The 18,756-nt window shown below is 36.9% G+C and overlaps 2 protein-coding genes across 3 annotated transcripts in view; both read right to left on the bottom strand.

Annotated features, from left to right (window-relative positions):
- LOC112046326 (putative fatty acyl-CoA reductase CG5065) overlaps positions 1–475 on the bottom strand; it is a 36,479-nt gene extending 36,004 nt beyond the window's left edge. Inside the window, exon 1 of one of the 2 annotated variants that reach the window (XM_024082935.2) lies at positions 369–475. The gene's annotated coding sequence lies outside the window, so the exon portion shown is untranslated. The remainder of the gene's footprint in view (positions 1–368) is intronic. The other variant, XM_052890693.1, reaches the window with a different exon arrangement.
- On the bottom strand, positions 365–18,098 carry LOC112046348 (uncharacterized). Its single transcript, XM_052890830.1, has 7 exons — positions 18,035–18,098; positions 16,954–17,138; positions 15,662–15,730; positions 8,763–8,900; positions 7,386–7,459; positions 6,020–6,103; positions 365–461 (listed from the first exon to the last, which is right to left on the bottom strand). The coding sequence occupies exons 1-7, from the start codon at positions 18,096–18,098 to the stop codon at positions 365–367; spliced, it is 711 nt and encodes a 236-aa protein (XP_052746790.1).
- Positions 18,099–18,756: the final 658 nt, after the last annotated feature.

Below are 18,756 nucleotides of genomic sequence, written 5' to 3'. Positions count from 1 at the left end.
AGTTAACATTGACCCTATTTACCCGAATGTATCATAATAAAAATCAATATATTCAAACCTAGTCATCATCCCCATTTTTTTATTTTTTTTTTAAATTGTTCCATGCGTCAGGTGAACCAAGAGCTGACGCTTATTTGACCCATGCCATCCAGAGATGTAAGCGCCAGCGTATTGGATTGGGTGAACAATTAGATGGTATGTATTTCTTATAATTAATTTTATTTAATATATATATATATTTAAATTTAATATATTGTTGATTTTTAGTTTTAATTTAATTATTAATATGTATTTTTGTTGGCTGAATAAAAATAGTACATTTGTGTCAAAGTGGTTTACATAAACAAAATTGAAAACGTGCGACTCACTGTCTGTGTACTCCTAGGAAACCTCCACGAGATACTTTCACGCACACCTGCTGCGGACTGGCGTACGCGCTCGCGGCTTCAGATAAAAATACTCTGGTACAATTATGTTAATGCATATTGCGAATTCACACGGTGCTCGTTTAATATTTATTATTTTCGGAAGTTTTTGTTCCAAATTTACCTACAGTTTTATGTGTAACTACCATTGTCTACAAATATTAGCATACCCTAACTACAACGATGTTTTATATTGCGCGCGCGGTTTTACCCGCGTGGCCGTTCCCATAGGAATACGGGGATAATATGGGAAATGAGAAAAAGGCTATCTATACACTGAAACAATTTTTCAAATCGGACCAGTAGTTTCTGAGATTAGTGAGTTCAAATAAGCAAACTCTTTGGCTTTATAATATTAGTATAGATATGTTACGTTTCAACAAAATCAACGCAATAAGTTATCCTAATATAGCTACCCTACTGAGCGCACACATGCACAATTTTGTGTTTACTTACATTACATGTAATATTTAAGAGTGTGCAATATGTAATTTGGTGGTTACAAATGGTTCTGGATCTCAGATTCTGGAAAAATTAGGAGCCCGATATTTGGGTAAATGATATTTCAAAGTGTTAGCTTCGTTATGACTATACAAAATACACAATTTGTAAAACTTTTCTCGATAGTTTATTTTTTGAAAAATACATGTTTTGCTCACATTTTGCTTTTAATCTCAGGAAAAGCAAACTTACTTTCTTAAATTTTTGTTTTGTGTAGAAAATTAGGTATATATCTTGAACATGGCCTTTTTGTTGTTTAATTTACTTGCAATTAGGTAAAAATGGTTTTGGCGCTCACGTCATAAAATTTGCGTCGCGCGTCAATCGCTCCGTGCTTTTCACTCACGTAAAAGTCATAATTCTGCGTCTCATTTGCGCTTCGAATTTTATCCATATCGTACCGACGCGCTGCGCGCTCTTAAGTTTAGATAGTTTTTACACTTCCTGAACATATAATTCGATATTATAGACAAGACAAGATGAAATAAAATTAATCAGTTTTGATGCGCTAGTGACCTATGTCTAGTATAAAATATTGTTGTTTTAACTACTAATATATGTTGTAGTATATTATTTACCTACCATTTTATGTGTACCATTGTCCACAAATATTAGGTTTATACCTAACTACTAAAATAAGTTAGAGTAGTTATTAAATAAAACTTATTTTAATCGCGATAGAGCTCTTTTGTACCTCTTTGGTCCAGTGGTAGGCCTTCGGATCACGAGTTTCTGGGTTCGAGTCCTGGGTCAGGCTAAAAAGTACTCAATTTTTCTTTCTAAGTCCGGAGTTTGGAGGAGGTCCCTATCATTATAATTTATTTAACAATGTTAATAACATACAAAACACTATTAAATCAATATCATAAAAATCATTATAAATAAGGGTTCCGTTTTTGTACTACGTACGTTCGGAACCCTAAAAAAGAAATCAGCCGTCCCGCTGCGGGACATTTGAGTGCCCAAGCTGCCCCGGTGGTCAGGGCTCCAGAGTAATCCACAGTATTATTACCATTAAAACCTAAATACTACGGTGTTCATTAGATAGTGAGAATTACCTAAATGTTTTTTAAATGCTGTTTTATTTTTCAACGTAGTCACATTTTAAGAGTAGGTATACAGTTGGCATTTCTATTTTATAAACATAAAATTCCTTTTCAAAAAAAGAAACGTCTTCGTCCTGATTCCTGAAAAAATGGTCTTCCGAGATCAGAAATTTGAGCTCTTTTACTCGCGGAAAGAGATAAAAATCAATAGGAGCGAGTTCCCGTGAATACGGTGGATTATTATTTATCTTCAATGGAATCCATTCTAAACTTTGGACAGGTGCGCGTGTTGTTTCATCCATTAAACAGATGGGTGAAGGTCGTTTCTAATACGAATCTTAAACTATTATGATGTGTAATCTTAAAACAATGTAAAACTGCAGTTAGACATTTACTACCGATGCAACGGATTTTAATGTAGTTTTCAACAATAAATAGAATTATTTAAGAGAAAGGTTATTTACATTAATATATTAAATATTTATACGTATATTATTTAGATAAAAAGTATACATAGTACCTTACTTGACCTTACCTTATTTCTTATTAAGTAATATTAATTTTGTCGTATAGCCCAGTGGATTTGACCTCTGCCGATTCCGGAGGGTGTGGGTTCGAATCCGGTCCGGGGCATGCATCTCCAACTTTTCAGTTGTGTGCATTTTAAGAAATTATATATATCGTGTCTCAAACAGTGAAAGAAAACATCGTGAAGAAACCCGCAAACCAGAGAATTTTCTTAATTCTCTGCGTGTGAGACGTCTGCCAATCCGCATTGGGCCAGCGTGGTAGACTATTGGCCTAGCCGAATATGGGTTGATAACGACAACGAATTTTGTTATAATATAATATAAGAGCGGGACCACACAATGCGTTGAGGCGCCGCAACGTTATATCGCAGCGGCGCCGTAGCAGCGGTGGACAGTCTGTTAATAACTCATTGGCATAAACAACTGAGCGGTGCCGCTCCGACGCGACGTCGCATTCACCTCCCCCCCCCCCCGCATCGTGTGACATGCCACAAATATTTCTATGTATTTCTATGTATGACGAAGCAGCGATACCGCTCCGGTGCCGCACCGCCGCCGCAACGCATCGTGTGCCCCCTCTCTTACTGTCGTCTCTAGTAAAACAATGGCGCATTTGAAAGAATGGCCTCATATGAAAGCTTTTTTTTTCTGATTGTGTAAGTGCCTTAGGCTCCTTATGGGACTTCAGAGAGCGCAGAAGCATCGCCTGATGGGGCCCGAAGACAGAAGCAGAGTAGATGGGCGGAACGATTCTCTAAGGGCGTCTCCTCTGAGATTCGGACCTCGGCTTAGAGGGCCGTTCGGGAAGGGTGTTTTGATCGTGAGTTATGCAGTGTTTGTCAACAACCCCTTCCCAGTGTGGGTACTGGGTAAGAATGTTTATTTATCGACCACTTTCAGATGAAAATTACCGGTACCGACGGCTTATGTTCTCCTCAAAGCACGGGGTTTAACACCACGAACATACCAACTCCGGTCTTAGAATGAAATTGAAAAATTCATATAAGAAAGAAAAGTTTAGTATCTCGTAGCCCGACGATGGATCACGAAGACCTCGGTTTTGGAACTAGTGCTCCAAAGACTTAGGCTGTATGCAGTGGTGTGCACATGGTGTTTAACTAGGGAATGCACTATATGCATTATTTGGTTACAAAATGGAAAATTCCTTCTCTATAGCAACCTGCTATAGAGAAGGAATTTTCGTAATGACTCCTCAGGGAAGGCACTGCATTTTGTATGATACATGATATGCTGATATGATGAGATTGCATTTGAAAAAACGTAGCAACGTTGCATATGATACAAAGATAAACAAAAATAAGTAAACAGTTTAATATGGTTCATGTTTTTATATCACAATAATTACAACATTTATAATTTATCATTTATAACTTATAATTATTATTAATGTCATTTGATTATGTCACACAGCTTTGTATGTATCTGAAAATGCCATATCTGATTTCGTGAACAGTGGATGATAGATGATATGACCGTAGATAGAGAAGTAAATAGACAACTGATTGGGGTGCTAAAACACTACACTGAATTTTTTTTCGACTAATTTAATTTTAGTTATGTGTTTTCCAAAAGCTGCCACTGACGATGTCTATATACTTCTCTGTCTACATTATATTGTACGAGTAATGCAGTAACATAGGGAAAGTAATAAATGTAGTCCCTTTAATATTAGGTGGACTACGTTTATTAAAAATCCACTAAAACCGGCTAATATGGTAATTAATTAATAATTTTACATTGGTTGAACATCATAATATTATTGCAAGGCTGTCGGAAAGTTTTTACACACCCGTAACCTATGCAGCTTCAATATTGTTCAATATTGTTTGTTGTTGCTTAAGAAATACTTATCGGATAGTTTTGATCATAAAACATTCAGCAAGACGTATAGAAAAATCTTCAAACTTCTAGTAGGTAGTATTATTTTTCTACAATAATTATGACTAAATTAAGGTATTGACTGCAACTATAAATAAATAATTCTTATATTTAACACAGTTTAAGCCGTTTAATTGTGCCGCTTAATAAGTTCTCGTGTTTTTTTATGTTTCGCTTATTTTTTTTTCTAAATTATCTATTTTAATAGGCTTGCGACCGAAACTTGCTCATTCGTGGAAGTACTGTCATGCTTATTTCTGCCGCCAAGCAGCATCGCTGAAAGCAAAATGGCAAGTTAATTAGAATTCACACACATCTCAACCGCATCTTAACCGCATCACAACCGCACAACACAAACAAACGGTGAAGGAAAAACATCGTGAGGAGACCTGAATGCCTGAGAATTTTGTTGTTTCGCTACGTGTGTGAAGTCTGCCAATCCGCATAATGCCATCGTGGTGGATTATTGGCGTATCTCTCCTCATTCTGAGAGGACACTATTGCTCAACAGTGAGCTGAATATGGTTGGTAATGATGATGATGACGATGATCGTCTATTTGTTGTTGTTTTGGGCGGGGCATGTAGTTCGAAGAGCCGATGGGGTCCTGAGGTACTAGAATGGCGACCCCGCACTGGAAAGCGCATTAGGTCGAATATGCCTAGGTGGCCCGAGGATATCATACAGATTGCAGAAACCCGCTGGATACCTACTGGCGACTCGTTGACCGTTGCGTCCACAAGGCGCGTACCAATGCGCCAGCATTTGGGGAGGAATACAGTATGAAACATGGAGTTGAACGTGCACTCGCTCTAGAGTTCGCGCGTTAATTGGACCAAAGATTACAGTGTATTATTGGAAATAGATAGGCTACTCGAACTTTTTTCGGAACGAATGTGATAGCGCCATCTAGTGACTAGATACGGTATTTTTAGTATAGTAAAAAGTATAAAAATAATAATGCATATTTTTTGTAAAGGAGAGACATTTTTGATTTTGTAATAGTTGAAGAAACCAATTGAGAAAAACAAATAAAAAGACAAAAAGATTTCCATTGTTACCCCCGGGCTCGAGCTCAGGATTATTATATTGTACCTTTGTTATGCACCACTAGGCCAAATGACTATGTGGAAAATTGTTGAAATTAATGTACACTTACTGTTTTTCTTTAATAATCCCTTTGCTTTAGAAATACAAACACATTCTTTCTATTAAGCGTCAAAATTAAAAGGATAATAATTCTTTTTTTTTCGGTTTTTTTTTCCGTACTTACACGGGTTTAATCTCTAAAAACATTCTAGTACGTACACATCTATGTAATTGTATTTACTATCCTGGAATCTTAAATCTAGAATGTAGATGGCGCTGCTTCATAAAGATTTCACGTTCTTCTAAGTTCCCATGGCATGAATTGGACGCAACAAGGCGTCCCTAGTATCTCGACTCACGCGCCATACGCGCGAATCACGCGCGACTCGAGAGTCTGGCGTAGTGCACGCGATTTACGCGCGTATTTTGAATTCGCTCGATGCTTGTGGACGCGATGTATTGATTTCTAGTACTTTGACAACGCGCCCCTTCTGGACAAGGTCTAAACGGTCTTCGTAGTTATTACTTACATGTAACTTGAAATTGCTCCGAATTCACGCCGCCTGCATTCGCACCCAGCGGGTATTATCAGGGTCTTCGTTTCCCAGCAATCACTGTTAACATAAAATTACATAAAATTGAAAATTTTGAAATACACCCGAAGGTCATGAAATGATTAATTAGGTACCTCTCGATCAAATCATCAATGTTATCTTTCAGCGCGCTTTAATTTGAGACCCCACTCGAGTAGATATATAAGCAGACATCCGGACTTTCACCCCCACAACTTTTAAACGGCTCAACCGATTTTCATCAAACAAGTCTAATAACACTTCGTTCGGGAGCTATGATGCCCTAGGCAGACAGACAAGTCAAACTTATAACACCCTTTCTTCTCATCTTTTTGCGTTGGTGGTTAAAAAAGAAGAAGATGCATCCTGTGTCTATTTATATATTTTAAAAATTTTTGTTGGGGGACATTATATAATCGACACTGAAGCTAAAAATATTTTTTTATCGATTTTTTGTCTGTCTGTCCGTGTTTTTTTGTTATTCGGGCATCACGCTGAAAATACTGAATGAATTCAAATGAAACTTGGCACGGAGAGGTTATAGGATACTTTTTATTGCAAAAATAAAATGAGAAGGGGCTGAAATAGGGGTTGAAAATTTGTTTAGAAAGTCCTTAATTTTTAGAGTTACTGTTTTAAAAACTTGTTCATAAATCATAAATATATTACGAAATGTAATGTATATCAAAAAATTCAACCATAAAATTCAACCCTTAAAGTGGTGAAATAGGGCTTGAAAGTTTACATTGATTTCCACGCGGACGAAGTCGCGGGCGTCCGCTAGTAATAAGTAAATTAGTTAAAATTATTTTAAAGTTATTCCTATCATATTTCTATATTTTCGATTTCTATATTACATAGACTTGATTGTATCGACCTATCTCAGAAAATCTATTTAGCTACTTTTGGACATAAGCGGGAACAAGCAGACATACCATACTGCAGTGTATTTGTACATTACTAAAAATCCTATAAACAAGATTTTAAGATGTAAATTATTTGTTTTTATTTCGTAAAGGTTGCTTTCATACTGCAACTGGTTGCCAGACATAAATAGTTGAGTAGTCTTATTTAAATACCCTTAACAGTTACTTTGTCATCTAATTGTCAATTGATAGTTTATTTTATGCTTAATTAACTGTATTAGGTTGCGTTTGATCTAGATCTACATCATGGTTTCCTAGATTTTGATAAAATACTAACCTATTTGCAATATTGTCTATCATTTGTTTCTTATCAGTAGGTAATATATCATATGAGAGTATATATTTCTAATTCCGGATCTTAGACTAAAATAAATTCTTCTGTTCTATAGATAAATTACCTGGTGTATCGCCTTCTGGTTAAGTGTATAGTTTTGTTCCACTGTACGCATGACAGCCCGATACTTGAGCATGTCTGAAATAAAGAAATTGATATGTACAATCAGAGCAGGACCAATATATATATATTTTAAATATAGCGTGTCTATACAATGCCTGCTTGGTTACTGAAAATTCAGGTTTCTGGTTTCATCCACAACGATGATATAGGATCGAAAATGGCTTGAATTGCGTCTAAAAAGTATGGCACAGCTGTGCCGCTATTTTGATAAATATAACATAAAAACATAAAATATTTCGTTATTTTGGTAGGTATCTATTTATATAATTAAATAAAAATTGAATTGCTGTTCGTTAGAAAGAAAGAAAATAAATTTATTAAAATCTAAAAGTTACAGACAGTCAGTATACCCTATCGTTATGACAGCATGTCTGTCTGTAACCCTTAAAAAGAAAGGGTGTACAGCTCAGCCTAAGCCGTGCACTACGTACAAGTATAATACACAGCGCTGATTTTCAGCTGAGACCCGTGTGACGTCACAGCTTATAACTGTACAAATAAATTGACATTAACTAAATTAAATTAAAATAAGCAGCAAATATGTGTTACATTTTAAAAATATATAATTACTAATTAAACTACAGATATTAGTTAGTCTCCGAAACCTGAAATTACAGCTTTGCATGCAAATTTCAATACACACACACACACATGCCGTGCTACATTTACGAGTAATGAATACACACACAATCACTTGGGCTTGGGTGTGAGAATTTGATGCAAAACAAGACCAAGCACTTGTGATTTCGAAATATTGCATACAATTACAAATATTCTTTTTCAACTGACGAAAAACTGAGAGAAGGTTATCAATTCGACGTGTATATATTTATTATATGTGTGTATGAACTGTAAACTAAAGGTGAAATAGTGGTTAAAAGTTTGTATGGAAGTCCACCATTTTTCTCCTAAAGTGATAAAAAGGGACAGGCCATTCATTATTGATATTTAAATCGTTCATGTTTTGAGTTTTTTGTAAAATGTTTACACGACTATTTATTATCGTAAGGGAACCTGCACAGTAGAGTATTTTCTCAATTCTCTGCGTGTGTGAAGTCTGCCAATCCACATTGGGCCAGCGCGGTGGACTATTGGCCAGCAGTGAGCCGAATATGGGTTGATAATGATGATGGCAACCAAGAATCGGAAATCACAGTGTTAGTTGACGTCCCAGTGGAATAATGACAGTGGACTGTTAACTGGGCTATCTAACACTGAAATATTTTTTCAAATCGGACCAGTAGTTCCTGAGATTAGCGCATTTAAACAAACAAACTCTTCAGCCTTATAATATTAGTATAGATTTCGATGTAATCACCACAACTCCTTCTTTTTCTCTAACGTGATCGCCAGAGGAGTTGCACCTGACTTCTTCATAATAAGCTGGCCTGTATTCGTATTCCCTGTTGTTAAGCCGATGAATTGTTCGATTCACTTCGCAAATCCGAACATGTTTCTGTAATGCACAAAGTAATTTATATTATGGACATAAGCGACATAAATATGTAAATAATAATGTTTACCGCCATGTGGAATGTTGAGTCAACTATTATTGTTCTGATAGTTGTTTTAGTCAATGGTCTTATAGCGAAAAGCTTCGACCAACACCAAGAAGCTTTCGCTTTACTGTTGGACCAAGAGTCGGATACAAAAGGCAGTGATTCTTGAGACGGCGCGTATTGTGCGGAGGTTCTTCACTCTGGAGCCCTGACCACCGGTTGCTTGAGCACTCAAATGTCCCGCAGCGGGAGGCTTGATTTTTTTTATAAATTCTTAATAGTGTTTTGCCTTTTTAGGTATATTGACATTGTTAAAAATTAAAAAAAAAGAACTAATAAATAAATAAGAGAAAAAAAAAATTCAGGAGTTCATCGTCATCATCATTATCAATCCATATTCGGCTCACTACTGAGCTCCTCTCAGAATGTGTCTCATACGGTGAAAGAAATAGCATAACTGAGAATTTTCTTATTTCTCTACGTGTGTGAAGTCTGCCAACAAGCATACGACTAGCGCGATGGACTGTTAGCCTCTCTCTCATTCTGAGAGGAGACTCGTGCTTAACAGTGAACCGAATATCTATGGGTTGTTAACCATGATGATGAATGAAAAATGTCCTAATAGCAACTCAGGACTTCATTAGTGATAAACTGAACCACGGACCAATCATGTAGTTTAAAAAATAAATATAAGATTTTTGACTGGTAGGAGGCTTCGGCCGTGGCTAGTTACCTCCCTACCGACAAAGACGTATCGCCAAGCGATTTAGCGTATGATGTCGTGTAGAAACCGAAAGGGGTGTGGATTTTCATCCTCCTCCTAACAAGTTAGCCCGCTTCTATCTTTTATTTTTTTATTCTTTACAAGTTAGCCCTTGACTACAATCTCACCTGATGGTAAGTGATGATGCAGTCTAAGATGGAAGCGGGCTAACTTGTTAGAAGGAGGATGAAAATCCACACCCCTTTCGGTTTCTACACGATCTACACGACATTGTAACGGAACGCTAAATCGTTTGGCAGTACGTCTTTGTCAGTAGGGTGGTAACTAGCCATGGCCGAAGCCTCCCACCAGCCAGACCCGGACAAATTAAGAAAATCTCAATCTGCCCAGCCGGGGATCGAAATATATATATATATATGTATATAAGATATTAGTGTTTTATTTAACTCATTGAATTTTCTGTTAATAGGCCCTTATGAAGATGTAATACGAGTAGGTCGTCGACATCGGTATTGAATTACTTTTACACGTGCAACTGTTATGATTGCCTTATTATGCTTACGTTGACTTGCATTCTGAGTATTCTTTAGTATAAATATATATTATAGAACTACAATAGAAACTCTATAGCAGTTCTATAATACGTCATCATCATCATTATCATCCGATGGACGTCCACTGCTGGACATGGGCCTCTTGCATGGACTTCCAAACGGTCTCGAGCCGCCAGCATCCAGCGGCTCCCTGCAACCCGCTTGATGTCTTCGGTCTACCTAGGCCTATAATACATTTATAAGATATTACTTTTAAAATTATATTTAAAAGGTAAACTTTGTGTTGTTGTAAGTAATCTCTGAATCTACTGAACCGATTTTGTAAATTCTTTTTACTACTAGTAAGCCACGTTATTTGCGAGCGTCATAGGCTATATTTTCCCTGTGTTTTAACGGGAACGGGAAATAAGTAGATAAATAATAACGAAATATGTAAAACCGCTTGACGCGAAAAGATGAAATTTGGCAGGGAGGTAGTTTATAGTTAGTAGATAGAAATTATAGAACGGATTTTGCGGATTAATTGTAGTCTAGGATCCTTAGAAACTAATTACTATTAAGTTAGCTTTTCGTGAGTAGCTTTATATCGGTGAGACGATAATTTTTTTTATTTACGAAAATTCTTGATTTAGGTAGCTAACAAAATTTCAGGTAACAAAAATTTCTGAGCGTCGGAACAAGATAATGTACCACGCAATTTATAGGACATTGTGGCTGTTAGTTATATTGTATAACTATTAATTATGCAACAGTAAAAAACTGCTGGTTAGTAACAACTTTTAATAACCTCGTTATTCATACAAGTTGGGAGGAGGGTAGTATAACAAAAGTTAATTTTTATTTTTAGACCTCTTCCTGCCCTTTTGGGGGTTGAATTTAAAAAACTCGTGAATAACAATTTTTCATGATTTATGCACATACTTTAAGAACTGTAACTCTAAAAATTAAGGACTTTCCATACACCCTTCTTTTTTTATTTTAAGGACAAAGTAGCTTATGTTCTGCCCATTTACATAGGTCCCATTTATCATAATACATCTTAAACGGTTTAGCCGTTTAGGCGTGAAAAGGTAACAGGCAGACAGACTTACTTTCACATTTATAATCTAAAATGAATAAAATATAGCCTATGTCACTAAAGTGGCTTTCTAGAGGTAAAAGAATTTTTAAAATCGGTTATGCGATCCAGAGATTATTCCTGCAGTTTCGAAAATTTCACTTCTATAAAATATTAGTACAGATTAATAGATAGATTAATTTCAAAACTTATTGGTAAAAGAGGTCAATGCCTGGAGCAAAGCTTTAGGTATTATAAAATGGTTTGATACATTTGAAACTTCGTCAGTACGTAAGGCTCTCGTATTGCAACGAGCACATATTGTTTGAGTAATGCAATTGTAATTAAACACCTGAACTACTTACCAACTGCCTGACGTTTTATTTTTAGTAATCTTTATACACCTATTATATTGAGAGCCTAGAGTAGGTAGACCTCCGTGATCGCGAGACTATAATGCTAGCCATTGACTAGCAACTTTGACTATTGACTGACTACAGTAGTAGCATGGACTGAGAAACTTTCTACTGCTTTGCCAGCCATTGACGATCAAATATACCCACGTTTCTGCAGTGTTGCCGGACACGTTTCATAGTAATGCTATTATTAACAGACGCATGGAATCGGCATGAGCAACGCACACTCCGCGGTCCGCTCTTAGCCATTGACGATCAAGTATACCCAAGTTTCTGCTGCGCTGCCCGCAGCGAAGACGTTACATGTATGCGTCAAGTCGGGTCACACACACCCACGCACACAATCAGTTATAGCCGTGGATGCTACAGAAACGTGGGTAAACTTGATCGTCAATGGCTAGCAAAGCAATTGAAAGTTTCTCAGTCCATGCTACTATTGAAAATGGGTATCTATGCGATTTGGAACGTGGTGGCTTTAGGAGGGATAGCTTGTGCGAATAAACTTGAGCCGTGGCTCGAAACTCGACCCTCCTCCCTCCACGCAAGATGCAAAGTAGCATTAGCACCACAGTTATCGCTGTTGCACTGACGAAACCAAAACCTTTCGGCTTCAGTCTCAGTTTCGGCTAAACGTGATACCGAAACTGAAACTTACACATAAACATTAATCATTTGGTAATTTTTTCGTACGAAAGAAAATGAGTTTTGGTAATCAAAATAAAGACTTCCATTTGAACTTCCACTCTGGAATAAATCAACCGATTTGTATGTGTTTGGTACTATACCTACTATAAACTGATATTAAAAACTACTATTAACTATAGCGGAACCCGTTCTTTCGCCGAATTTTGGCCAAAACCAAAAGTTTGGACGGACAATAATAAATTAAAACTTTTGTGCACTTAGTATTATAAACAAACGTTTTTTTTCAAGGTGGTGGAAAATTCACTTTAGGAATCTTGAACGAGAATTTGAAGTTAAACTTTTCTCATATTCAAAATCTCGGTTCATTTACATTTCCAAATATACGAGTATATATACTAACTGGACTTTGGAAAAATTCCCTTTTAAAAAGTAACGAGATAAAGTTAGAATCCAATGGTTTTGAAATTGATAATACTTTGATTACGTTAAGTTAATTAAAATTATGAGATCTTATCTGTTTATAAAGAATTCATGTTTTTTTTACATCTTTGCTATTTACTTTGCACGTATTTTTACATTTTTGTCAAGTGTAGTAAGACACTGATATTAGAGTTGAACATTAATCCGGGGTTTTTTTAATAATTTTTTCACAAGTTAGCCCTTGACTGCAATCTCACCTGATGGTAAGTGATGATGGAAGCACACGATTCCACACCCTTTTGGTTTCTACACGACATCGTATCGGAACGCTAAATCGCTTGGCGTTTCGTCTTTGACGGTAGGGTAACTAGCAACGGCCGAAGCCACCCAGACCTGGATCAATTCATATAATAATAATCAGGGATCGAATCCAGGACCTACAAGTCAAAAGGGAATAGGCACTTTCTAGGCAAGTGATTTCACTCCTAGGCCTCATTATGGCATTCCATCAGGCTGGTTAGTAGTCAGTCGCAGGCCAATAGACCTTAAGCTTATCTACTCGTAGGAGTATTATACCTACATATTGTTATAACGTATATAAGAGCCGTGATAGCCCAGTGGATAAGACCTCTGCCTCCGATTCCGGAGGGTGTGGGTTCGAATCCGGTCCGGGGCATGCACCTCCAACTTTTCAGTTGTGTGCATTTTAAGAAATTAAATATCACGTGTCTCAATCGGTGAAGGAAAACATCGTGAGGAAACCTGCATACCAGAGAATTATCTTAATTCTCTGCGTGTGTGAAGTCTGCCAATCCGCATTGGGCCAGCGTGGTGGACTATTGGCCTAACCCCTCTCATTCTGAGAGGAGACTCGAGCTCAGCAGTGAGCCGAATATGGGTTGATGACGACGATTGTTATAACAATGTTACAAGTAAGGCTAAAACTCGAGAACGACTTCATGGATTTGAATTTAAAGTTTGTATTTGAACTAAAACTATTATCTATATGTATGTTTGTATGTATGTCAATGTCGTTGAAGATTTGTCAATATATTATTAAAATTTAAGCAAAGAACTATTGTAAGAAGCGTAAAAAGGTAAATAGATAGTTTGCGCAATTTAGAATAAACCAAGGACTTTTAAGGCACGTTGTAATAGCTTTTCGTAAATCATTAATACCGTATTAAAAAAAATCCTTTCTTTATCTTTTTCTATAGATAAGAATAGAGAAGAAAACCACCAGTTTTACAAAAAATGGAGTGAAAGTGACCAAAAACAATTTTTTTAAGAAGAAAACTGCGTTTTTCTACTTAAAAAAAATTGTTTTTGGTCACTTTCACTCAATTTTTTGTAAAACTGGTGTTTTTCTTCTCTATTCTTATCTTAATTAATTCTAATTCTAATAATTTAGTCGTGTATGTATTATTCACCCCAAAAGACCTTAATTTATCAATCGTTTTTTAGCTCCTTTTCCCATCCTCGTTAAATTATTAAAATCCATTAATTGTAACTGGGTTCCGTCAGTCTTAGGGTTCTGGACGTACGTATTACAAAAACGGAACCCTTATCTATGCTTCTATACTAATATTTTATAGAGGAAAGATTTGATTGTATGTTTGTGTGCTTGTATATAATGAATAGGCTCCGAAACTACTGAACCGATTTGAAAAATTCTTTCACTGTTGGGTAGGCTGTGGGTTATAGGCTGTATTATATTTTCAAAAAATTAAGGATTCTTCCTAAAACTCGAGTAATGTAACCCAAGATGTAAAAAAATTACCTAAAATATTCATTACATTGCGTGCACTGCAAAAACTATTGATGTTAGAATAAAATAATGTACTACAACTTTACAGACACATACACATTAAAAAATGTCGAGACAGCATATGCCTAACTATTATAGTCATTACACAATAACTGTATTAATATTAAAAATTATGGAAATGCCGCCGTTAGAAAAGGCTCTTTATTTGTATCTTGGTATAATTTCTTATCAAAATAAACTACTTCAGATTTAAGACTGCTTCAATACTTTTATTAAACTTTATCGGTAGGACTAAGAAGGGGTAGCTTGGGTAGGAATAGAGTAGGTGTAGAGTGGAAGTTAGGCAGGGGTTGAGTTGGGGGAGGGAAGGCGGTAGGGTAGGTGTAGGGTAGAGTAATGGTAGGTTAGTAGTAGAGTACAGGTTGGATAGGGGTAGGGTAGAGGTACAGCAGGGAAGAGGTAGCTTGGGTAGGGATAGGGTATATATAGGGTGGGAGTAAGCTAAAATAGGATAGGGGTAGGGAATGATAACAATAAAACTGTTACTGTTAAACTAATACTTTAGAATATAGAAAGAATTCTATAAATAATGTTTATCAAGATTTTTTGTTGAATTTTTTTTTACATTTTAAGTTATCTTTTGTAAAATTATGAGTGGATTATTTATTAAATATAAAATATGCAAAAATATTAACAGGAGGGGGTGAAGTAGGGGTTGAAAGATAACATCGAGTTTCACGAGGTCACGCGGACGAGGTCGCGGGCGTCCTCTAGTTTCATATAAAATGCCTAATTGCATTTGACTGTTTAGTTTATAAGTTATTTAATTATGTAAAGATGTTTAAACAGGGCATATAGTTTTAATTTGCTTTGCGAGTCGCGAAGCTGAAGTGGCAATGTACAGGGCACATAATTCGAAGAAACGATGGATGTTGGTGTCCCAAGGTGCTGGAATTGCAACCCAGTTCCGGAAAGCGTAGTGGACTAAGGACATCAATGCAGGGAGCCGCTAGATGCTGGCGGCTTGAGACCGTTGTGTTTGGAAGTCCATGCAAGACACCCGTGTCCAGTTAGTGGATGTCCATCGGCTGATTGTTTTACATTTAGTGACATGGTTATTGACTAATTATCTACCTGTGTTGATGTGCGTCGCAATCCTCTTTCACGAGTGTTCTCTACAGATTCAGTGTATTCTGCCAGTTCCTACAAAAGAAAAAGTTCTGTAAATTTTCAATTATGCAAGTTTCCTCACGATGTTTTTCCTTCACCGTTTGACACACGTGATATTTTTCTTTATATATATTTCACGTTCTAAAAATGCACATAATTGAAAAGTTAGAGGTACATGTCCCGGACTGGATTCGAACCTACGCCTTTCGAATCAAAGGAAGAGGCCATATCATTTAGGCTATCATGTCTCTTATAATATTATTAGACCTACACTACACTACATGATTTTTTGGGGAAGTTCCTTATCGCGCGTTGCGAAAAGGGGCTAGACGGAAAAAATCAAGATCAAAAAGTTGTAACGACACTTTTTACCCGACTTCGTAATAATGTTTTTGCTAGCTGTAAGTTTTATAGCTGTAAGCCGTGACCTGAAGACAGATGGTGAGCTCCAGGGGCATTCTGAGGACTCCCGACCCCAAACGACCCTACGACTCTAAAAGGCCCCGACCCCAAAAAGCCACCCGATCCTAAAAGGCCCTCCGACCCCAAAGTACCCCCGAGTTCCTTTTGATGAATGTTCAAAGATTTGATGGAATGGCATGGGATGGGATTGGTTGGGATGGGATGGCAATAACGATATTTATAGCGATAGCGATGATAGCTATAGCGATAGCGATTGCGATAGTGATAGCATTTTTTTTTATTTTATGGAGGTAAAGTTTGTGGTTTTTTAGGGGGTAATCTCTGGATTCATTGAACCGATTATGAAAATTCTTTTACCACTAGAGAGCCACGTTATATTTTGTGAGTTTCATGGGCTATATTTTATTTCTATATTCTCATGAGAACAGGTATTACGCGAGAAAAAAAACTACTTAGATACAGCTATAAGCCGTGATAGCCCAGTGGATATGACCTCTGCCTCCGATTCCGGAGGGTGTGTGATGCACTTCCAACTTTTCAGTTTTGTGCATTTTAAGAAATAAATATCACGTGTCTCAAACGGTGAAGGAAAAACATCGTGTGGAACCTGCATATCAGATAAATTTTCTTAATTCTCTGCGCGTGAGCAGTCTGCCAATCGGCATTGAGCCAGCGTATTGGACTATCGGCCTAATTTCTCTCATTCTGAGTTCAATAAATTTTTATAGTGACTTGTATTATATTTTGTATTTTATAAACATTGTTAAAAATAAAAAAATTACAAATAAATAAATAAGAGAAATTAAAAAAATATTAATAACATTGACACAAACCTCAGAATCATCACAGTCTTCATCTATTGTTGCTTGAGCCCTCTGTAAAATTTCTTCCCGGTTTTTTTGCAGTCTCCCCAGTACGGAGTTGAGGACTTTATCAGAGTCCGGAATACCTAGAATACGTTCGATGATCTCTTCGGCGGCTTCCTCGCGAGTGGAAGCCTGCGTTAACGTCAGGCATGCTAGCCACAAGCAAATGACCTAGTGAAGAAAGATAACTTTTTTTAATTGCACGCTAATCTAGTTACTTAACTATGACTTATATTTGAGAAGGGGAGTGTTGATCGATCGTCAAGGAATTCCTTAACCCTACATACAGTCACAAGTCCTAAACTTTGCTCGGTGTTTTTCTCTCTACTACGCGATGGACCCGACACCTGCACGGTGAATCCATGGAATGCTAAGATATTCGTCTCAGTAGGGCACAACTGCTTTGTTCGTCCCCGTCCAGTGTTAAGCCTATTATATTTTAAAAAAATTCTATGTGGCTTCGTATTCGCATCCGTAGTGAGCTTTGACATCATCATCGTTAACAACCTATATTTGGCTGAGTGACATAGCTTAGTAAGTCGCGAAGATGAAGTGACAATGAGCTGGTCACATCTGTTCGAAGAGCCGATGGACGTTGAGGTCTCAAGGTGATGGAATGGCGTCCCTTTACTGGCACAGTTTGCACCGAGTGTGGAGCCGCTTGATACTGGCGGCTCGAGACCGTTGTGTTTGGAAGTCCATGCTCAGGGCTATATCTAGCTGTGATCGTCCATCGGCATTTTTTTTATTCTTTACAAGTTAGCCCTTGACTATAATACTCACCTGATAGGTGATGATGCAATCTAAGATGGAAGAGGGCTAACTTGTTAGGAGGAGTTTAGGCTAAATCGCTTGGCGGTACTTCTTTGTCAGTAGGGTGGTAACTAGCCACGGCCGAAGCATCTCACCAGCCAGACCTGGACCAATTAAGAAAACCTCAATCGGCCCAGCCAGAAAGCTAATACTCCACGTCGCTCTCCCAATGCTGATTGGCAGACTTCACACCCGTAGAGAACTAAAACATTCTCAGGTATGCAGATTTTCTCACGATGTTTTTCCTTCGCCGTTTTAGATACTTCTGTATCTACAACGGTGACGGTGACGTCAGGCATGCTAGCCACAGGTGACGGTTATACGTAACTGAAAAGTTGGAGGTGCATGCCCTGGACTGGATTCGAACCAGGATACGATTTGTATTTATGTATAAACTCAAAAATTACTTATAGATTTTCTTTCACCAATAGAAAGCTACATTATTAGGAAATTACATAGAAAGTAAAGTATTTTATCCTTGTATTCTTACGGCAACGGGAACCCCGAGGGTGAAACTGCAAGTTTTGCTAGTAGTTTATAGAGGACTATTTATTATATAGCTTAATCAAAGTAGTTACTTAACAAAGATATAAATAAACATCTCCATAAATAATCAGATTTTTAATAAACAATACAATATATTATTATAGGTGTTTTTAATTTTAATCAAAAACAATGGGTAGTAAATTTAATGGGTGTATTCGTACATGGATAAATCCAAATTTTTAGTTAAAATAATTAAATATGACCTTAAAAATTTAGTTAAAATTAAGTATACCTAATTATCAGAAGCAAAAACAGTGTATACAGTTCTTGTTATTTATTTATTTACACGGTTAGTTATTTCATAAAATAAACTATACATTTATATACAAACCTCGGAATCATCAGTCATCATTTCGTGTTGCTTGATTAATTCAAGGCAGGGAGGTAGTTTATAGATAATAGGTAGTCCAC

The sequence above is a fragment of the Bicyclus anynana genome, chromosome Z, assembly GCF_947172395.1.
Source record: "Bicyclus anynana chromosome Z, ilBicAnyn1.1, whole genome shotgun sequence".
Classification (NCBI taxonomy): Eukaryota; Metazoa; Arthropoda; class Insecta; order Lepidoptera; family Nymphalidae; genus Bicyclus; species Bicyclus anynana.
Note: the sequence above shows the minus strand (reverse complement) of the source record. Positions and strands in the feature narration are given on the sequence as shown.

What these genes read in the sequence shown, in the direction of transcription:
- LOC112046348 (XM_052890830.1), bottom strand. Translation starts at nt 18,098, where the DNA reads ATGCCTGACGTCACCGTCACCGTTGTAGATACAGAAGTATCTAAAACG. An exon ending in TGCGACGCACATCAACACAG is followed by an intron (nt 8,901 to 15,661) that starts GTAGATAATTAG and finishes TGTGCATTACAG; the next exon opens with AAACATGTTCGGATTTGCGA. An exon ending in GAGAAAAAGAAGGAGTTGTG is followed by an intron (nt 7,460 to 8,762) that starts GTGATTACATCG and finishes TCTTTATTTCAG; the next exon opens with ACATGCTCAAGTATCGGGCT.